The sequence below is a fragment of the Aptenodytes forsteri genome, unplaced genomic scaffold (genome assembly GCF_000699145.1).
Source record: "Aptenodytes forsteri isolate BGI_AS27 unplaced genomic scaffold, ASM69914v1 Scaffold80, whole genome shotgun sequence".
NCBI lineage: Eukaryota > Metazoa > Chordata > Aves > Sphenisciformes > Spheniscidae > Aptenodytes > Aptenodytes forsteri.
The window spans coordinates 17,741-41,554 of NW_008795026.1; the positions used below are offsets into that span (position 1 = coordinate 17,741).

Genomic DNA, 23,814 nt, shown 5'->3' on the forward strand with positions numbered 1-23,814 from the left:
GCAGATGACAAAAATATGTTGGGAGACAGAGGGGTGAGGGATAATATCAAATGAACAGTTTACGTTTTGGTGATGATTTCCAGCTCTCCACATCTAGAGACCCTGCTCAGTCATGGTAAATGGTCAGCAAAGAAATGGAAGGAAGAAACACATCTGAGAAGGTGAACGAAGACTGGTTTGAAATTCCAGCTGGCATTATCAAAGGTGTGGCTGGGAACCAGGGTTTCAGTCAAGGTGTTGTTTGGACACAAACATCTACTTTTGTACCATCTGTTTTTCCAGTGGACCCTGTTTGGTCTTAGTCACAACCCTGTACTGGAGAATGGCTGTTGCTGAACCAGTATATGGGCATTAAAAGCTTTCTTTTTAGATATTGTTGAAAATAACTCAGTAATATGGATAATTGCCTGAGAATTATTTCAGAAGATTCAGCTCAAGATTAAAATACCTAAATATAGGCATCTAAATGTAGATGTCTACATAGACCCAGAGAAAAACTAAAGTTGGGAAGGTCCTCTGGAGTCCTCCCACTCCATCGCTCAAAGCAGGGCAAACTTCAACTGTAGGGCCTTTTCCAGCTACATTCTGAATATGTCCAAAAATGAAGACCCAAAAATTTCTCTGGATGACCTGTTCTAATGTTTATCATCTGTTACAGTGATTTTTTTTTTCCCCTTAATAACTAATTGGATATCATCTGTCACAGTGATTTTTTTTTTTCCCCTTAATAACTAATTGGAATTCCCCTTGTTGCAACTTGTTCCCCTTGACTTTCCATTGTGCACCTGTAAGAAGATCTTGGGTCCTTCCTCTTTATACACTCCCATTAGATATTAGTAGACAGCAATAATCAGATTCTTCCCTTTCCCTTTTCTCCTTCAGGCTGTACAAACCCAACCTCTCCACCCCTCCCCACAGATCATGTGCTACAGCCCCTTAATCATCTTGGCAGCCTCCTCTGGCTTTGCGTGATAGCTCAATGTAATCCTTCTACTGGAGAGCTTAAAACTCGACACAATACCCCAGGTGCAGTCACACACGCAGTGGTCATGCCAAGTGAAGATATACCCATGCACTAAGCATTGAAAAGGCAACAAATCTATACTCTACATGGATGCTGGACCATAGGTAACATGATAGTAAGGACTGTCTATGACTGGTATTTTGCCAGTGTCAAAGGTACTGGCAAAAAACCCAAGATTAAGCAAAGTAAGAATTACAAGTCTTAATAGCAGTTTCTTAATGGATTTAGAAAGGAGTCATGAGCAGGGGGATCTTTTCCAAAGCCAGAAGTCACTGCTGTAATCAGGATGTGAAATAGCACGTGTGGGATTCAGTCTAATATTCAGACATTTAATTTGTCCATGTGCACAATGCATCTAAAATCCCATTATAATTGATGCATATTTTTTCGATAAGTTTGATTCACTTAAACATAAGTGTCTGAAGCCATTTGAGAAGGTCTATTGAAACATTTCGTATCTGAGACATCCACAGTCTCAGACTAAGCAGACTTGACACATCATGTCTGTACCCTTCTGTAAAGTAGGTGGAGGCCAAGTAACACTCTTGAAATCCTCTAACGTCACTAGGCATCAATTTGTGACTCAAAAAATTAAATTTCCATTCAACTCCAGGAGTTTAGAACCTAAATCACATGTAGACACCTGCAAACAAAAACCTGGAGCATAATCCAGTTGCCTAAATCTAGGAATTTAGTAACGTTTGAGATGCCATAATGTATTTGAGATATCCACACAGTGCTGGAAGATGTGTCACAGATGCCAAAGATATCCAGGATATCCAACCTGTTAAAGAACATCTAAAGTGGCACTAGATGCTTATAGTTAGACAAGTGAATCACTAATGTTAGAAGTCTTCATACTGAACTAAATCCAACCCTAAATATTTAGGCCAGAGAATTAGCTGTGTGTACAAAAAAAGGAAGGTTAGGTCATTAGGGAAATTCTAAAATTTACAGGGTTTTGTATGTTTTTTTTATGCAGCACAATAGAGGTGCCAACAGATCTTTACCACAGTTGTAAGTGCGGAGGGTTTTAATGTGTCGTAAGTATGCTACTGACGGCCACTTCGAACTTTCCTTTCAAGTCCATATAGTGCCATCTCCTTCTGGTCCCAAAATCTAACTTTCAGATTGCTTTAAAAAACAAGTTAATCCAATGCATGCAAGAAGGGGGGGGAACAAATTGCAAATAAAGAAAGCTTTTCTGCTCATCAAATTGTCATATCACATGCAAGTCTAAAGAATATATCTTCTATTTCAACTACTTACAAGCTTCTTGTGGCAGTGACCAGGCTGTGAATGAAATATATGCTCCTCTTTGCCATGATCACCTAAAATTAAGCTTTGTCTTAAAATAGGTTTTTCTTTCTTCATCTCTTTTTCTTTTGAATTTTTCAAGTCAGCAACTGACATTTCAGATCTGACATGTAAGGCCGCCTTACTCTCTCCAGCAGCCAACACCTGTAAAAGAAACAGCAAAAAGTCGGTCTATTAATACAAGGCAAATGGACTACGATCATATACAGTTTAATTATGCTATCTGAATGCTTTGCACTAATAATTCTTACCTCTCAAATATTAAATTACTATAAAAAGATAGGAGTACAAAATGCTATTCACAATACTGAAAGATAAAGCATGGTTACTTGTCAGCTACTATAATTAAAGTTTGTCCTTGCCACTTTAGATATTGTATTTTGTATCTGAATTACAGAATATTAAGGTGTATCCTTTTACTCTCCTTTTCTTGCTTTGGAAAGGACCTTGAGCCCAAAGACAACAGACGACTAAGGGCTCAAACTAAATCCTAAAATGTTAAACCTTTCTTAACTACTAATCCTGTTGAAAGAAAAACGGAAGGAAGAAAAGCCTAAGTAAAGCTTGGCAAGCTGGAATTTTGGACAGAGGAACATCACAGGCCTGTCGACAGCTGTAGAGGAGGAATTTGGTAAACCAGTGATGCCTTTCATTTAACGATGAAATTGGATAGTTGCTAGAGGATATTTGCATGTCCTCTTACAAGTCTGACTTTTCTGATTATTAGCAGTAAATCAGAGGTATTTTTTTATAAAAAGTTAGGAAATAAGATATGTCTTACAATAATTTTCAATCTATCTTGTTGCCTCAGCTCAGAGCTTCACTTCTCAGGAATAAAATAAAAAAAAGGTGATCCCTGGTCCCCTACAGGCCAAGGAATGAATGAATCTAGGCAATACTTTGCCAAGAGGAAACACTGTAGAAGTCTGATGTGTGTCTATTAGCTCTTCAAACCAACAGCAAAGAAACTAATGCAGTCTCTGGATGTCCTTCTACATTAATATGGAACTAATGGCATTAGCCTGGCCAAAGACTATTCCCGCTCTTGTCAACTGGTAGACCTTCTGCATGCAATCACTCAAAAAGAGGCATGACACCCCTTAAAGAGCTGAGCACAGTGGCTCTCAGGAAGCTTGCATTTTTAATCAATCCTGAAATCTATCAGCATCAGAACTTCCAGTCTCAGGGAACTGTAGAAATGACAACTTTTCTTATGGATGCAAATTTATCCACTCATACTTCCTTCATCAGACTACACAGTAACAGCAAGAAGGAATATCCAGAGAAAGGAATTTTTGTACACAGCAGTAGTGGTAGTGTACAAGAATGGGGCAAACCAGAGAGCGCAGGCACCTATGCAAGACCATAAAAGCTACACACTTGCCAGCAAGCCACTCCTATAAAATGTCAGGTCTGCAAATCCTAAAACTTAATATGATTTAACTTGGACTCATGCTGTTTGTTTGTATCACAGAAATGTTTATATATATTTAAATATATATACATACATGTATTTATAAAGAGACAGAGAAATTAATTGTGAGAAAGTACTGTAAAAAGCACGTTTATTTAAAAACCTTATTTCCCTAATTCACAAACAGAAGAAAACAAAAGGAACCACATATTATATATAATAATTTACAAACCTGTTCTTTCTCTAGAATTTGTTGGGCTTCCTGAAGTAATTTTTCCTTTGCCTCTGTTTCAGAACGAGTAGCTCTGTTTTGCTCTTCATATGCCATAGTTACCACAGCCAAGATCAGATTGAAGAGATAAAATGAGCATAAAAAGATGACCCCCAGAAAAAAGAAAACGTAGTTCTTCCCACATGTACGGATAGTCTGTGAGGAAAAGGTAAAGGTTGTAATAAATTATTAACAAACTAACATTTACAATAGAATTTCAAACTAATTTGAAACAATTTATTTTCCTATACAATACAAAAGGTCAACATACTGCACTGTTTTCTTTAAACAACAGTAGGATCTAGAAATAGCTCTAGTCAGGAGTTCCCCTGGCCTTCAAGTAAATAAATTTCAGCTCTTAAAAACTTCTCTGTGATCATACAACGTTTTCTCTTTATGTAACAGACCATCAAACATTCAAAATGATGCCATGTACTGCAGAGAAGAATTAACAAAATCCATTCTTAAAATTAAATGAATTATCTCCCAGCAAATTGGGCAAATGATCATCAGAGTTTAAGTTATGAGAAGACAACTTCAGCTGTAAAGAGATATACAGGTGACTACAGAAGAAATTAATAAACCCCAGTAATAAGGATGAAAGCTAGGATTATCTAAACAATCATGAAAGATGCTATAATTAGTGAATCAGAGGCAATATTTAGACTGATTGCTTATTCTTACATTTTTTTAAACGGCAGGAGAGGAGATGGCTCAAAATTAAGCTCTGAGACATTAAAACCTAAAAACCACGTGACCTCCAAATGGCAAAAAGATGTATCCATTTAAAAAAAATCTCAGTTAATAAAGGTTGCTGGAAAAAAGTTAAAGTGGACTATATGAAAGTTATAGAACAAGGCAGAGGATAATTCCCTTCTAGCAAAGGCACGGCATAGATGTAAGGGATCCAGTGAGTTCTCTACATGCAATTTTTGTATCATTTTTGTCAAAAACCAGAATTTAAAAGTTACATTCAACTCTCTGAATCAAAACATAAAGGCTCCAATTTTTTTTAGTACCAGTTGTCAAAAATTATCTGAAATGAAAGTGTATGTTATATGTTGAACCAAAAGTTTTGGTGAGGAGTCAGGACTTAAAAGGAAGAGAAACAGAGTATGTAACAAGTCCTCATATCCCCTGCAGCAGCAGTGAGCTCACTAGCCGGATCCCCAATCCTTTGGTAGTTATATATTAACATTTAACTATTAATCACTGACCCAAGTGCTCCATAGTTGTGTTCTCCAACAAAACTATGAGCATTCACAGCAGGATTGCTCCCATCCAATGTCACTTGCAGAAGGTGCTACACCTTAGTCACTTGAAGCTACTTCCTTAATATTTATGTTGATTTTAAAACAAATTTGGTATCAGTAATGTTAAAACAGGTGCAGATTTTTCTAGTGGACATAAAGCTCTAAACTGCATGTCTAAAGTCATTCTAGCAGGTAATAAAAGTACCTACTTGTCTGTAGAGACGCTCCCAGCAATCCTGTGTCATCAGACGAAATAAAGAAAGGAAGGCCCAGCCAAAATGATCAAAACTTGTATAACCAAAGTCAGGATTCTTCCCAATCCTCTCGCAGCTATAGTTTTCTGGGCACTCTTTGCTAGCCACAAAAGAAATGTTAAACAATACTTACTTGCAGTATTAGATTGTACCTGAAAGCACCCAGTACACAACATCAAATATTTTGTTCAGTTTATCTTTAAGTCCATTTCATTATTTCCCAGTATAATTCTGCCAGAAGGGCTGATTTATATGAGACAATCCTAGAAAGCCTTTTGTCTAGTCAAAGAAACTAGACAGAAACTCTAGTTCTGTCTAGTTTCCGAGTAGACAGAAACTCTCCACTGATGTAGGATGAATTCAAACAAATACATAGAGAGGGGAAAAAAATGAAAATATGTTTACTTTTAAATAATTCATCAAGATGAGGAGAGTTTATTAATATCTCACAACTCTTTACTGATCTGTTCCCCTCCTCCTTTATATCATTCTACATTACCATTATATTACCAGTGGTTAGCAACAAAGCACATATACAATTGCTTGCATCCTAGTACTTTACTTCATTCTTTTTCTGATGTGAAATATCTGATTTTTAATTTAATAACCCCCCACACACACATTCCACCCTCCTGAAAAATCATCACCATTCCTTTAGGCCAAAAATAAAACCACAGCACATCTGGAGGAAAAAATAAGAAAGTACTAAAACTGTTTTGTTCACTTACTCAGGATCTGAACTGAACCCACAGAGCAGTATTTCAGAAGATTTATTCATTCTGTAGCAGATATCTAATAAAAAAAATATCAAGGAATCATAAAATCAGAAGTTGTCAGTTCCTACAGCACTCTGACAGTAAACCATACATTGCTGCACTTTAAAAAAACAGCCTGATGGACCACATCTCTGTGAAAGACTCCTTTCACAACAAAGGGCAGATAGGGCTGTTTCTCAGCAGATCTGTCCCTATGGCCATTTAAAAAAAAAACAAAAAAACCCTGCATAACTTACAATGTAAGATTTTGTTTGATCTCTGGTAAAAATAAGAATCTCTGCGAGAAGTAGGCAAAATCCCTGAATGATATAGCTTTAGTAATGGAAAAAATCATTCTCTGTGCAGTATCCCTAAAATTAGGATCCCGGTGCAATGTGCACAGGTAAAGAAGCAAACGCTTGTAGAAAACTCAGTCCCTTCTGTCCCACAGCTTGCTAATCTTTCTCCAAATCCCACATTCGCTAATCTCACATTCAGCTGTCCCAGAGACTTCACATTACTACTTGTGCAAATGGAAGGACATACCTTCTTGCGAAAAATACATGCAACTATTTTTTAACATCTCTGTGAAAAAACAAGACATACACAGGAAGATACACAGATTATGTAAAGGGAGAAAAGAATAAAATTTACCTTCATCATTTGGTACATATATCTTGGCATCCTTACATAATGTGTCATTATATGTAGTATTACTGAGGACACATTTGGATGTTAAATTGCCCATAAAAAGCTGGAGGCCTATTAGAGCAAATATACTCAAGCAAAAAACAGTCAAGATCAACACATCAGTAAGTTTCTTAACAGAGTCAATAAGTGAATTTACAATGACTTTCAGACCTAGAAAAATAAGATTTAATAATATGCAAAATGAGAAGAGGAATGCGGTAGCGTTCCCATATGACAATATAAAACAGTTGCAAGTATGTTAAAAACAATCAGTATAAATGGTTTTGTAACTTCAGAGTATTAAAAGAGGTAAAATAAGGTATAGAATGAGTAAAGTATTTTTACTTAAATTTCCAAATCATAACTTCTTTGGCTTTTACTTCCTTCTAACACTAATTTTGCTAACTTGAAAATTCTAAATTAAGATGGCATCTAAGCAAACTCTTAGGAGCTTTAATGAATATGGACAGATTTCTGTGCTTGATTAACGTTAACCAAGTACTTCACATTGTGCCAAATACACACTACAATAAAGGGTAGCTTCTGCTGACCTCAGGGAATTCTGTCTTAGAAGATAATGTCTTACAGATGTCACCAGTTTAAAAGCAAAAGAACATTTATGACACTCGGAAGGGAACAAATATATGTTGGGGACCACCCAGCTGGAAAGCAGCTTAGCAGAAAAGGACCTGGGGGTTCTGGTGGACACCAAGTTGAACATGAGCCAGCAGCGTGCCCTCGCCGCAAATAAGGTGAATGGTATCCTGGGCTGCATTAGGCAAGCTATTATCAGCAGGTCGAGGGAGGTGATCATACCCCGCTACTCAGCACTGGTGGGGCCACATCTGGAGTACTGTGTCCAGGTCTGGGCTCCCCAGTACAAGAGAGACATGGACATACTGGAAAGAGTCCAGCAAAGGGCCACAAAGATGACGAAGGGACTGGAGAACCTCGCCCATGAGGAAAGGCTGAGAGAGCTGGGACCGTTCAGCCTGGAGAAGAGAAGGCTCAGGGGGGATCTCATCAATGTATATAAATACCTGAAGGGAGGGTGCAAAGAGGATGGAGCCAGGCTCTTATCAGTGGTGCCCAGCGACAGGACCAGAGGCCATGGGCACAAACTGAAACACAGGAGGTTCCCTCTGAGCATCAGGAAACACTTTTCTCCTGTGAGGGCGACTGAGCACGGGCAGAGGTTGCCCAGGGAGGTTGTGAAGTCTCCATCCTTGGAGATATTCAAAAGCCGTCTGGACATGGTCCTGGGCAACCAGCTCTAAGGAGCTCCGCTTGAGCAGCGGGGCTGGACCAGATGATCTCCAGAGGTCCCAGCCAACCTCAATGATTTTGTGATTCTTTGAAAATGGGTTATATATAAACTGAAGACCAATATTCTGGCAGAATAACTGAATTTGAAATATGACATAGGCAGAGAGTGATATCCAGGATTTTTCTAGAAGTTTTCCATAAGAAAAAAGTAAAATTACATTTAATCTCTGTTCTCCATGGTGGATATGAAAGGAAAAGTATTGATGGGTGGTTTTGACATTAAAAATTAAACACACCCTATGTTTAATTCCTGTTAAAATTCCATAGCAAAATCAAAAATATATTTGTAATTACATAGAAATGGTAAAGTTAATAAATATTATGACAATGGGATATGTAGTCATTTATAGATTTTCAAATGAGTTTTTGCAGTTAGATTCCAAAATCCATATTTTGGTATCCTAATGAGTAGAACGACTTACAAAAATATTGAATATCTGGACAGCATATGCAAAATACTGTTAATGAAACGATTATGCTCAATCCAGATAGTGCCTGTGTTCAGTAAACAAACAAATTAAAAACTCTGAAATATTGTGAAGTCAGCATTCTGGGAAATAAACCATAGAAGATCAAGCTAATCAAGTATAACATGAAACCAGAAATATGGTGGTATAGCCATCATAGGCTATTGAATAGGTGTGTGCTGCTCAGGAAAGACAAAAGTAAAAAGAGAAAGGCACTGGGCTAAGTAAAATTGAACATTAGTGATGGGATAGAAAAAGCAGAAAATACAAAAATTTGCCTGCGTCAAAATCATTTTGAGGAAAGATGATAAAAAATATTCTGTCAGGATGCTGCTGAGAGTTACTGCAGACTGCAAAACAGTCACACCTTGGGATCTCGTTAACCGTCACAAAAAGTGACCAGAAAACTGAAGACAAGAAGAGGAGAGGAATTAGAAATAGCACACTGCTGAAGCGGAGAGAAAATCAGTAAGACATGTTATGTTGTTCCTTACCTGGTATTACTGAAATAGCTTTCAAAGTCCTCAGTACTCTGAAAGTTCGAAGAGCTGAAACCTTGCCCATACTTTTCCGTATACTAACATACCTATAAAATTAAACCACCATGTAACTGAATGACAAAGACCTAGCTTTTCAGAGCATATGCATATTGAGCACACAGTAATGAATAAGTTATAGAAAATAAATAGGTCAAACGTCCTAAGGTAGATGTCTAAATTAGAAATCTATTTTATATCAATACCTAGAATGGATTTAATGAGACTTTTGAATAATGCCTCTGAAAAGAAACACAGCAAGTTGCTACTTAGTGTGGATTTGGATGCTTAAACTTTTGAAGTGCTTATTCATCAAAATGTCAAATAAATACAAAACCCTCTCATACTGAGGCTAATCTGATTTAGCTCACTGAAAGTGTATGTTCCAGTTGTCTCAAAACTACACAACATATACTTTAGGAGAAGGGAGCTGAGCAAAACTAGGTTTACAATATGTTAATTCTGTACCACATGGCTGTCTTTCTGACTTTTATTTAACAGTCAGCTAAAAACCTGAGTATTGAAACTAGTTTCAATTTAATCATTTCAACAATTTGAAAATTTCAGAAAATGAGGATTTTAAGAGTTGCATATTCTATACAGCACTTTATCAGGTTACCCCTTATTTTATAAGACTTCTTTCATGTCAGAATGGACATGAATTGTGACTCATCTTATGACAAGGTCATAACTGGTAACAGAATTCCTTAAAATAAAAAGTCTCAATAACAGAATCTGAGAAACATCGGTTGGAAAGGACCTCTGGAGATGATCTAGGCAACCTCCCACTCAAAGCACGACTTTTGTCAGCAATAGATCAGAACACTATGGCTTTGCCTAGCCTGTAAGATTAAATAATTCTCAAGTACCTTAAGTAATAACTGCACTTGAGTTAACTGTTGAGTTAATTTCCAAATACTTTTATTTTTTGCATGATAAGACCCAAAAAAACAGGAGATACTATATATCTGCTTGAACACAAATGAATTAGGAGTATGGGTAGGGAAGTAGGACCATAAAATGAAATTGTTCATACAGCTGTTGGACTACCTGATAGTTACTGATGATTAACAATGTGGCAGAAAACCACTAAGCTCCTTAGTGGTTTACAGATTACCCATCAGAATACTTTGTTCACGTACATATAAATATATGTGTGTGATGACATCTGAGTACATAACCTATTATTTACAAATAAGGAAAAACCAGTCAGGGATATGACAGTTGATGGCAGCCTTTGCTACGGAGGCCATGAGATGGTGGAGTTCAAGACCCTGAGAGAAGCAAGCAAGATGAACAGCAGAATAAAAATCTCGGACTTTAGGACAGCAGATTTCAGCATGTTCAGGGATCTGAAACTGCCCCAAAGGGAAAAGTGACCCCCAGAACAGCTGGTTGATCTTCAAGGGTATTTTCTTCAAAGCACAGGAACGATGCACTCTACCCTGTAGAAAGCCAAGCGGATGTGGCAGAAAACCAGCTCGTCTGAACAAGGAGCTCCTGACTAATCTCATATTCAAAAAGGAAGTGTGCAGAAGGTTGAAGCAGAGAGATCTCTGGGGAGGGACACTAGGACATTGCCAAGCATGCAGGGATGAAGCAAGGAAAGACAAAGTTCAGCTGAAGTTGAAGTTAACAAGGGATGTGAAGGGCAACAAGAAGGGCTGCTCTAAGTACATCAGCAGTGAAAAGATGACTAAGGAAACTGTGAGCCTGTTGTTCAAGGAGGCAGGGAACCTAATGACAAAGGACATGCAAAAGCTGAAACTACTCCATACTGCCTTGATTTGGTCTTTACCAGCGAGGTCTGCTCTCAGGCCTCCCAGGTCCCTGAGTCTAGTGTCAAAATCTGTGGAAGTGAAATATCTATGTGCTGTGATCAAAGGGACAAAGTTCAGCTGGCAGCTGGTTACTAGTGGCATCCCTTATGGGTCAGTCCCGGGGCCAATATTGTTTAACAATTTCATTAACATCCTGAAGAATGGAATAGAGCTTGCCTTCAGCAAGTTCACAAATACTAAACTGGGGGGAGAGCAGTCAACGCACTGGGTGACAAGGCTGCTCTGCAGAATGAACTTGACAGACTGGAGTTATGGGCTGTATACACCTCATGAAGTTCAGCAAAAGCAAAGGCAAAGCCTTGCACCTGAGTCAGCGTGACCACAAGCAGGAGCTGAGGGCAGACTGGATAATGAGCAGCTTTGCAGAAAAGGACCTGGGGTCAGGGCAGACAGATTGAACATGAATGAGTAAAACACCCTTGTGATACGGAACGCCTATCACATATTGGGCTAGATTAGCATGAGTCTAGCTCATATGTTGAGGAGTCTAGCTCATACATTGAAGGAAGTGATTTCTGAGACTGAATCTGGAGTACTGTGTCCAGCTTTGGGCTCTCCAGAGCAAGAAAGACATTTTACATAATGGAGCAGGTCCAACCAGGGCTCTAAGGGGGGCAGTAAGACAATTAGTTAAATTGTTAGGCTGGATTGGATTTGTTGAGTCTGAAGAACAGGCTAATGGGGTGACGGAGCAGGAATCTTATTGCTGTCTTCAGCTGCCCAGTGTGAGGCTTAGAGAAGATGGAGCCAGGCTGGTCTTGGAAGCTCACCATGAAAGGATGAGAGGCAGCAGATGTAAGTTGCTACACAAGACATTTCAATTAGAACTTCGGGAGAAAAAAGCCCGCAATGTGGTTGGAAGGGGTTGCTCAGAGAGGTTGTTGAATCTCCATGCCTAGAGAAACTCAGAACTTGACTGGACGAGGTCCTAAGCAACCTAATCTAAATTAGTCCTGCTTTTAGCATGGAGCTGGACCACATGATCTCCAGAGGTCCCTTCCAATCTAAATTACTCTACACCTCTAATAAATTAGAACAAGACAACTGAAAGCTATTCAGAAATGCTAAATGACAGAAATTTGCTTTGAAAGCTCTGAGACTGGGCATGAGCGAATCTGTTCACTGCTGCAAGTAAGACTATTTTGCTTTTGAGGTAAACATTCTGTATCTGAGATGCAAATTCTGACTTGGTTTCTTCCTCATTTCTTGTCCACCTAGCTAGTTGGTTTTGATATGAATTTAAAATTGACCACAGCAGTGATCCATCTTGCCTATTACCCTTGAATGACCCACAACAGATGCTTACAGGGCAGTTTAGAATCAAGGCAGTGATGCTTCCCAGATTTAATTCTTCCAGCAAATTTATAGCTCAGGGACTTCCTGAACAAGACATAGTATCTTTGTGCTAAAAATAACCCTTAATGTGTTTTCATCCAGGATTTTGTCCAGAAGTCTTCTGAATGCAACTAAGTTTTTTGCATCCACAACCTCCTATGGGAATATGCCTACAGGCAGTGTGAAAAACTACTCCCTTCTTTTTTTATTCTGCCATCTGACAACTTCATTTGGTGCCTTTAGCTCTCATCGTAGGAGAAAAAAAAAATAAATTATGTATTCTCTTTTTGGCTCTGTGCCACAGACTTCAACCATGTTCCTGCTCTGTATTTTTTTCATGAGAGTTCTACTCTATGTAGTTTCTTATTATGTGGAATACAAGATATACATCTTCTCTGTATCTTTTTTAATTGTCATCTTTTGAGATGTCAGGAGCAAAACTACATATAGTCCTGAAGAAAAATACAGGCCGCACAGTGAAATAACTATGTGTTCTGCTTCTTTCTTTATTTCTTACCCGTAATGTCCTCATTTTCTATTTCCTTCTCTGACCATGATTGCACACTGGAGTGGTGTTTTCACAAGACTGTCTATTTTAACTCCAACATTGTCTTCCCAACAAGTGAAAGCTATTTCAGAGCCCATAACTGTGTATGTAAAGCTAGGTCTGTTTTTCCTTGAGCATCACTTTACATTCTTGGGATTTCATCTGCTACTTATCACCATGTCATTCAACACCTTGTGATCCACTTTGGACCCTTCTCAAATGAGTTTCATCTGATCCAGAGTACAACTAAGACAATATAAAGAGGCATGCTTGGTTTTGGCTGTGTATGCAATCGCCTCTTAACAAAATTTAAATACATACTAAATTGAGAACAATCAAACACTTCTAAGATGAGCTTTGCATTTAGGTCTTGCTTTAAGGTCTATAACTATTTTTCTTTTTGCAGATATGCAAAGGGTGATTCAACCACAGTTAACTCAAGCAGGTTGGATGCCAACCACTCTAAAGAACTTCAGCCATATCAAATAGCATTTTATCTCTGTGTTTGTCCCTTGAGTGTAAAAGAACAACTGAGTTTTACTTACATTACAATAATAACAACAAGATCCAAACAGTTCCATGGATCTCGAAGAAAGGTAAATTCATCCCAAACAAATCCTCTTGCTAATATTTTTATCAGTATTTCACCAGTATATATGACAGTAAAAAGATATCTGAGAAGGAAAGTGTATATTAAAGTTATAGAAGTAAAAATATTAATGAGATTGAGATACATTCAGGCACATTTCTACCTTTTTATGATTTAGTCACTGGATGGAGATTAAGGTAGAAAATGTGAAGTAAAATAAGACAGGTTACATTAGTTTCAGAAACATCATGGGTATAAGAAGATGCCTTCCTGAATTTTAGTAAGATTTCTACGTAGATCTATAATCACAAATGTTCACATAAGCGTACCATACTATTTCTGGATGAAGGATAGCTCACATTTCCTTACAAAAAATTTTTAAGAATGTGTTTATGTTCTAAAGCAGGCTGGAAAATTTCAAAGCCTGAACATTTTGGCAGAACAATAACAGCAAAGACTTATTTTAGCCTGTGAAGTTTGCACATTTTATACATTTATTCTGACAAATACTCTATAATTGAAAGAAATCCTACATAAAATTAAGCTATCATTATCACCATGCTTACCCCAAAATAAAAGGAATTAAAATTGTAGAACCTCTGAGGCCCCAGGCACATTTTCAAGATTTAATTCCAGAACATTAACTCAAGTTACACTGGATACAGTCCACAATTACAAAAGGTAACAAAACATTAAAAATAGATGGCTTCCTAATGTGAACAACGGAACTAGGGCTGTCCCCAGGAAACAGCAAGAAAGAATGGAATGAATATTTATCCCTTTATACTTTTTGCATGAGACGGCCATAACAGACATTCAGGTTATTGCCTTAGAATGACAGCTATTAAGTTAGAATCCTGCTGCACGGTCTCTCTAAAAGGCTTAATCCTTAAAAGGAAAAATGGGGCAACCTTCTATGTTACACCAGATGGCAAAATTAACCAATGTAGAGAAAAGGGCATATGGTGTAAGCCCCTAAGAAAAGGCACTGAAGCTCCACAGAAGACTGTGTGATATAATAATAATAATAATAATAATAATCCTAAATAGTCCTCAGAGGTCTGACTAAGAATTTTCAAGCCCCAGAATTAGATCACCACATTATTTAAATTTTTCAGTCCAGCATGTTAGTATCCTTAGAAAAAGAGTGAACAAATGGCAACTGAGATACTTACTCAGTCCAGTTGGGTGCTTCTGAAGGCTTAGTTAAAGCCATGGAAGCACAATTGAGTGCCACAGTACATGTAATAAAGCCAACAAATAATGTGAATAATAAATTAAGGAAAAAGTGCTATATTATAAAACAATGAAGTTCAGAAAAGTTGCTGATTTACACACAAAAAAACCATACAGATATTCAAATAATTACTTTGGTTTTGAATATGCTTAGGACTTTTCATCTGTTTTCCAAAGAAACTGATGTCAGATCAAACTTCCGCTCAGCTGGTTAAACTTCATGATTTAAAAATAACAATGAATTATCTGCATGTGGGAGATAAACATGTAAATGTTTATGTTTAAATGCTTTAAAAAATGCATGTAAAACTTTAGAAACCTGCATTTCTTCCCAGCAGGAGCATGGAATAAAGTGAAATGGGCCACAATCCCATAATAATTAGGGGTTTTAAGCCTAGGGAAAACAGATGAAAAAGCTTAATTATCAATAACCAGTGTTCTTTGAAACTGGGAGTTCATATATACATTCTTACAAGAGACACCTATGCTCTGCCACGAGTTCAGGAAACTTTCTCATTTTATGTGGCAGGCAATGAAAACATACAGAAGAAAAAAATCCTTTCATGAAAGTTCACTTGTCACCTAATAAAAGCGGGGGAGGGTTTAAAAACAAACATTGGCCTTAAATTTAGGGTTTATTTGAAACTGAACAGCAAATTTAGTAATTTCTAATAGCATGAATACGCATTCAAAGTCAGCCATAAGTTCCCATAAAAGGACCTATTTTTACAAATTAGTAATTCCAAATGAAAACAGATGTTTGGCAGAAAAAGCAGAAACTACTCAACCTATGGTTTTGCACCTGCGATCCTTCACATTTTTACAAACTATGTTTATATTTTTGCAAAAATATAAAAAATGGTCGCTCTTCAGAACTTTCTAAACTTGAGTGTGAAATACATTTCTTAGGATAACATCAGACTCTTTCAGCAAAGCATTGCTGTAAATCACATCCTTCATGTTTCAATAACTAGAGAGTCACTGTTTTGGTTTCTTTTTTAAATTTAAGCTTGTGACCACAATAGAGAGTTAGAAGTAGTTCTGGAAAAGGGCTAAAATATCATACAGTAGCCTCTAAATGTTGTTTCATAACAGTATCTGCAAATCTGACTTGAAATACGAGCTTTCTGACATTTTTACTCGTACCAACACCATGTAAATATCTTAGCTGTTGTAAAACAACATTCAGTATAACTTTTTAAAAATCTCTATCGCAGCCACATGAGCTTACGTTTACATTAATATGAACAGAGGAACAGAACAACAGAAAATGGTACAGTATATTTTAAAACTGAAATAAGGGAAACCAATAAAAGGATATGAATGGATCAGAATTTTAATTGCTGCTTTTCTGACTGGATTAAAAGGACCAACTATAAACAAGGCAGGCATGGCAGTAAACCGGAAAATAGTCTTCCTGTTATTTATCACCATAAAAGTCTACAAAAAAAAAGATTCATAGTATATGAATTGTTTTAATGAAACAAAATTTTCCCCCAAAATTAAATGTTTAGGTTTTCAATTTTGCATCTAGAACTGTATCTAACTGCAATTATGAGTAAAGCTTTCCTGTATTCTTACTTGGAGCTGTGACCTGATGATACTACATTTTGAAAGAAAGACACCAGCTATATAAAAGTTCATTATTGCCTGTGAGGAAGAAATAGTAAGGAGAATGAATTTGAAGAGCAAGTGATCATATTCACTTGGTCAAAGTAATTAAAGGATACTATTCTGGGACTGCAACAATGGTGTTAATCACACTCAAAAGTACCTTTCTCTTGGATAGTTTTATAGGCTACAAAAGATTATTTACAAAACACATACTGTGTAGGACTGCCAGAATCCAGTCCAGTCAAAGCAAAAATTTTAATTTTGAAATGTCACTAAATTATCAAGTAACACTGTAAATTCCCTCTAAGCTACCTTAGGTCGGTGCAGCTCAGTACTTTTGCCACATGAAGTAAAAATGAAATCTCTTAAATCAAAACCACAGTTCATTAACTTTTATCTAAATTTCTTCAACTGAATCAGCCTTAGTTTCTCTTCATCGAGAATATCACTTTGATTACTTTGAGAAGAAAAATCTCTAGAGGAACAAAGCTTTCTGCATGTTCTCTGATTAAATTATTATATTCCAGTGACTTGCTGGTATACATAAAAGACAGCCACATAGGACTGGATGGAACCTTCTGCTCTTCAGGTCAAGTCCCCCTCAACAGTAAGCAATCATACAATAAACATTTCATTTGGAAGGGATTCCTAGAGCATCTACTTTACACACTCCTATCGGCAACAACACAAACCACTTTGCAATAGCATGGAGCATATGCAATTTAAATATGGTACAATAAAGCTGATGAGACCTAAAACAACAGAAGATTAATTTGCTATAACGAAAATATATGGGTTTGCTACACAGAGCACTGGAAACCTCTCAAATATGTCTCCCCTAATTTGTATAGTATTTGTAATTCAGCAAAAACATCCTCAGTAAGTCGTCAATTCCAGCATGATCTACTATTTGACAGGCACTGTTTATACAACAGTCAGTTCAGCCCCACAGACATCATAGAAACTGCTCTGGAAAACAAAGCATCAATTATCCCAGAATGTATTTCCTACCAAAGTTTATCTATCAAGTGTATCATGTTTTCATAATTAATTGATTGCTGACTGGAACTTAAAATACCTTTTCATTACATAATGTGGAGCATACCTTAGCACTCCTGCCCCCAAAAATGCTAGTAATGTTCGAAGATCTGTCTACAGAACAATCAAAACCCAGCACCTCCTGAATAGACCTTTTACTATCTCTTAAGAGTTCAGCAGACAAAATTAAATAAAAAAAAGCTTTTGAAAGTTTTAACCTTGTGATCACTGTAGTACGGATCAATATCTTCTAGGGGTTCCCCAATGAGCTCCACAGGAAGATCCCCATACAGAGACGGCAGTTTTTTGCAGACTTTCAGATCAAGCTGAGGAGTAAGTTTATGTTCTTCAACTCCTTTGCCCTTATTCTCCCGGTTAACTTTGGCTTGCTGCTTTTTTTTCTTAGCAATTCTTTCCTCAATTGCTGCCAAGGACTCAGGGGTGAAGCGTCGAAAGCTGTTAGTTTCTGATGGCCAAAAGGGATCCATTTTTCCTTCTATATGTTTGTTTCCAGTGCTAGAAGTAACTTAAAAGAGAAAGCTATTGACAATTAGAAAATAACAGAAATAATACACAACTTAAAACTAATACCCATTAGACAAATTATTTCTTCCTTCTGTGAAACCCCGTATGAAACTAGAATAGAATAGAATAGCGTAGCATAGAATAGTGTAGGACTATTTCAGTTGGAAGGGACCTACAACGATCATCTAGTCCAACTGCCTGACCAATTCAGGGCTGACCAAAAGTTAAAGCACGTTATTAAGGCACTGTCCAAATGCCTCTTAAACACTGACAGGCTTGGGGCATCGACCACCTCTCTAGGAAGCCTGTTCCAGTGTTTGACCACTCTCTCGGTAAAGAAATGCTTCCTAATGTCCAGTCTAAACCCCCCCTGGCACAGCTCTGAACCATTCGCACGCGTCCTGTCACTGGATAGCAGGGAGAAGAGATCAGCACCTCCCTCTCCGTGTCCCCTCCTCAGGAAGCTGTGGAGAGCAACGAGGTCTCCCCTCAGCCTCCTCTTCTCCAAACTAGACAAGCCCAAAGTCCTCAGTCACTCCTCATAGGACATTCCTTCCAGCCCTTTCACCAGCTTTGTTGCCCTCCTCTGGACGCATTCAAGGACCTTCGCATCCTTCTTAAATTATGGGGCCCAGAGCTGCACACAGTACTCCAGGTGAGGCCACACCAATGCTGAATACAGCAGGATAATCACCTCTTTTGACCGGCTGGTTACATGGTGTTTGATGCACCCCAGGATATAAAGCAAACCAAGTAGAAGCACGTTCATTTAGAAGAAAGGGTAATGTAAAACAAAACCAACAAAGATCAACAACTGATTCTGGATCCACCCTGTATAATTCAGTTTGCAGAAGAGAGAATTTTTTCCTTTGTCTTTCCAGCTAGGAAGTGACAAAATCACATCTCTGTCAGAACTCTGACAATCACCTAATTGTTTATCTCTGTAGCAGCTTTGCACCTTAGTTACTGTACCTCTGTACTTCTTGCAAACAGAAGTCAGTTCCATCCCTACCACCCCTGCTGCTTACATGGGATCACAAAATGGTCTAATTGGAAAGGACCCTGAGGCTCATCAAATCCATCCCCTGCTCAAAGCAAGACCAACACTGAATTTGGCTCAAGGTTTTGTCCAGTTGAGTTTTGAGTGCATCCAAGGGGATATTTATGGCTTATAGTAAACACAACACAAGAAATGGCAGGTTTTACCTTACTGGTCTTGAGCTTTGCTCTCCTCTGATTCTGCCGATTTGTTAGTCACGTTTGTGCTTTGCTCTTCCTGTTCTTCAGACTCTGAACTCTTTCCCTCATGCCATTTATTTATGGCTGAGAAGCTCTGCTTCTGAGGCTTTTTTTCTAATTTTGTTGAGTAGCAAACTAAGAATGTGGCCACAACTAAGGCTTCACCATATGTGGTTTGATGAAAGAATATTTGCATTGACATTAAATAACAAACTGTATTACAAACTTTTATAAACCTAGGCTAAAACCAAGATGCAGTATCTGGGAAACATCTGAGTTTCAAATATGCCTCCAGATTTCCTGAAGTTTTTATAAGATACCTGTTGAAATTAATTTAGCTTGACATGACTTACCACAAGCGTACAAAAGGTATGATGCATCACACTACAAAGCATAGTGTGCTGCTTGGTATTATTTCACTAACTTTGCTGACAATGACTCCTGCATACTTTCACACCAAGACTTGGTAATTAAGAATCATTTAGTAAGCAGTTCTCAAAAAATTGCAGTAACACCAGTGACAGAACTGGGATAGCTGCCATGCTTAATTCTGCTTGTGACCACCCCTGTTCTATGTGCTTAGAAAAGCCAGGGACCTGCACTTCCTCCAAACAAACTTCACTAGGAGGTGATTTGACCACTGATCAACGCTCGTGAAGCTCCATACCCACTGACTGTTATGCAGAATTTAAAACAACCTAAAGACACCATCAAGGACTACTACCAACCAAATAATCAAGTAAATCTGGTACTGCACTCCTCACAACTGCATGTCAATAGGAAGATTAGACTCTCCTAGAATTTTACAGGTGTCTTAATATTTTGTAGCTCTGCACTAGAGTGCCTGCTGTTTCTGGAGATCTTGGTTATGTCTATTTGTTTAATAACTACTCTTTCATACACATCAGAGGAAACAAATTTAATTACTATTAACTACTCGGATTTTGATCCGAGTCATTGCCTTGTTTATTCATGCTGACAGGTATGGGTCAATTCTGCCTCCCATACCAGCCTGGGGAAAGGTAAATACGAGGAAGCAAATTCACCTTCTGACATAGTCACAAATATTGCAATTCTTCTGGGGATTAGCAGAGTACCTTCAAGAATTTATTTTCAATTATTCTGCTTGAGCTTAAATCACTGACAAAGGGGAAGGGTGGCAAGGTAGTGAGCAGCACTGAAGTGACTTAAGGCAAATCACTGTAAGTAATCAGTTACTAATGACTTCTGGCCCGAATTTACCACATTACTTGTAGATGACAGCAATTTACATGACTGCAGTTCTCATCCACAAAAGATAAAGAAAATTTTGACCCATTACAGGATGACTCGCCCTTTGTGACTCATGTCAAAACCAATTGCTCCCATCTAATAAACACTTTTGGTCACCAACTAGTCTTTAAAACACTCTGCATTTTTGATTGCCTGAGGTCCAGCTGTGCCGCTTCAGTTTTGTGAGCTCACATGTGGCCCATGACAGAGAATCAATATTCTCTTCTAATTACAGCTCTCTTCTTTAAAAACATAGATATATTTCTTTAAAAAGAATATGCAAATGCATGTAGCCAGAATGATTGTGCAATGATTTTGTTTTGGTTTAGGGGATTTGGGTTGTTTTTTTTTTTTTCCTCCTCTGGGACTTTACAAGCAAGTTCAGATCTGATCAGGGACCACAACGCAGAGATCAAAATTTACCATGGTAACAAACTGAAAGAATATAATCAAAGAACTGTTACTTTGCAAAACCACACAGACCCACTTCCAATGGAAAGCTCAAAAGATAAAGTGAAAATCAACATGTTCTTTTTTTTCTATTTTTGATAATTCTAAGAAGATAAAATTAATCTTCAAAGCAGTTTTAAGGACAACAGAGAGACTGAGCTTTTAGGTAACTACATTGACTGTAATAAATGAAGCAAAGAAAATGGTTTTAGTTAATACAAACATTGTTTTAGTATTAAGGATTTCGGAATTTTAAAAAAAATGAAGGCTGAATCTGTCAAAAGCAGTGGTCAAGAGCAAAAAAACCTTACACATTCCCTTCAGCAGCAGTGACTAGAAGTCATAATTGAACAAACATTCATGGACAACGTGAGAGGATTGCCTCGGAAGACCTGTACCAGCAGTGTGCTTGGGCTCACATGGAACAACAGGCTTTTTGGCCTTTCATCAACTGCCAAGCATTTATAGATTGTGACTTAGGTTAGGAAAAAGGAAGCTAAGAAGATGTGACTGAAAAAAATCCTTGTGATACAGATGACTAAAAAATTTTGAAAAGACAGTAACTACTTGAAATTCCTGAAGCTCAGCTAAACTCAGCCACCTCATCATATGCTGCTGAACTAGCTGATTTTTTAAGTCAAGACACTAAAGTAAAGTGTTACCCTTAGAAATAATTTCAGTCTTCGCATTGGATAGAAAAGTCTCCCTAGTAAATGACTCTGGGAGGGAAGCTACAGAACAAGTGTTCCCAGAAGTAAGCTAAAGCACTTAATCCCTGAATGGGATTTCTTCTAGAACCTGGGAAAACAAACTTGGGTGTGTAAATACAAGTTAGTCTGGGAAAATTCTGACAATACACTACCTAAAGCATGCTGCTGAAGGCAAATACAAGGCTAGAGTCCAGATCTGTTAATTTCCAATACAGGCTATGTAAACATGTAGAGTTCCTTTTATATGCAGCAAGGTAACAACAATCAAACTATTGACCGTAAGATATTCAGCAGTCCGTAAGAGAGGAATTTAAACTAATAGAACTGCTCAGCAAAACACTATCAAAGTCAGGAAGGGGCATTTTTTGAGGAGGAGTTTCCCAAATATAAGATAGGAAAACTAGTAGGAACATATATAGAAAGATGTCCTTATTTGTGTTTCAATCTAGTTCTAGCATGTATAATAACCAATTCTGAGTCTCAAATTATTTCTATCCGCTCCCTTGTAATTTAAACTAATAGAACTGCTCAGCAAAACACTATCAAAGTCAGGAAGGGGCATTTTTTGAGGAGGAGTTTCCCAAATATAAGATAGGAAAACTAGTAGGAACATATATAGAAAGATGTCCTTATTTGTGTTTCAATCTAGTTCTAGCATGTATAATAACCAATTCTGAGTCTCAAATTATTTCTATCCGCTCCCTTGTCAATAGCCACCCACTGAATATTTCCTGTGTGCACCTGGATCTGAAAAAATAAAGGGTAAACTATCCATTTAGTTTGGTTTTAGTATGTATTTAATAGACTCTTTCACATGGGAATAAAGAATAAAAATGTGTCCCCACGGTAGGATTTTGTTTGAAAGCACAAAATCAAATAACTATATGCTTAACATAGGTCAAGAAGTATCTTAAAATGAATAAGTAAAAAAAAAAAAAGAATAAAACATGTAGCAATACTTACCATGAGATTCACCACCGTAGGACTGGAGTTATTAAAATCTATGCTCTAGAATCATAGAATCATTAAAGTTGGAAAAGACCTCTAAGATCATCAAGTCCAACCGTCAACCCAACACCACCATGCCCACTAAACCATGGCCCTCTAGTCAGAGCCCTGTTCCTTTTTCAGTGCTTATCCACAGTATTTCCAAAAAGCTTGTTTTGACCTATCTGTGTATTTGTGAAAACTCATTTTAAGCGGGCAGTTGCAAAATCAAATTTTAATACATCTTATACACAGTTCAGACAATGATAATAACAAAACATCCAGAACCAGATATTTCCAAGTATTTCATGAAGGAGTACTTAACTACACTTAAGTGCATCCATCACATTCAATTTTGGTTCATGGAACCAAGTGGCCTTTTCAGCTCTATCAGCAAAATTAGTAGCCTTTTTAGTATCTTAAAAATATACAAATTTGTATTAACACTTAGGCCAGATATACAGAAACACAAAGATGTTATGGATGGATGCAGTCTGTGGATAAAGACATCTTTGTTGAGGTCCTGCATGTGAACAAGTCATCCTAACTCCCATTACAGTCAGTGGGTATCTAGTGATATGTATAGTCAATCAAGGCTGTAGAGACAGTCAAATGACCAAAGGGAGACAGATACTTTAAAATCATCTAAAACTCCAGTGACAACATTAACTAAATCTCCACTGACTGTAATGGGAGTTTAAACATCTAGATCACAGACAGGGAGCTGCATTTAGACACCTAAATATAGCTATCGATCTTGCACTGAATCATTCCATAGCTGCCAAAACTTTCCTTGCTGTTAAGCAGAGACCTCTAACACTCTAGAGTCACGTTCCTGTGTGACCCACAAGAGCAGAACCAGATGTGAGCAAAAACAATGGTCTGCATTAGCTATTTCAGATTTTAAACTTTACATTCAATCAGTTCACTATATACAACAGGAAACACTGATCTGAAAACTCTGAATATTATAAGCATCTCCAAGTTCATCATCACCACGGATGCACTAGATATGTATACTGTAATGAATCCCCATTATTAAAAATAACTTATATTCCACAAAAAAGATGATTAAAAAAGGAATAAACACACTATTTTTTATACGTAGCTCAAATATTTTTGAA

The 23,814-nt window shown here is 37.5% G+C and overlaps 1 protein-coding gene across 1 annotated transcript in view; it reads right to left on the reverse strand.

The window, feature by feature from the left end:
* LOC103896180 (sodium channel protein type 5 subunit alpha-like) overlaps positions 1-23,814 on the reverse strand; it is a gene marked incomplete at its 3' end in the record, with an annotated part of 51,864 nt that overhangs the window by 16,515 nt on the left and 11,535 nt on the right. Inside the window, 10 exon segments of the mRNA XM_019471178.1 lie at positions 2,294-2,485; positions 3,988-4,182; positions 5,489-5,633; positions 6,262-6,325; positions 6,943-7,149; positions 9,266-9,357; positions 13,576-13,704; positions 14,795-14,884; positions 16,177-16,295; positions 17,726-18,033. Coding sequence (XP_019326723.1) covers positions 2,294-2,485; positions 3,988-4,182; positions 5,489-5,633; positions 6,262-6,325; positions 6,943-7,149; positions 9,266-9,357; positions 13,576-13,704; positions 14,795-14,884; positions 16,177-16,295; positions 17,726-18,033 — 1,541 coding nt within the window.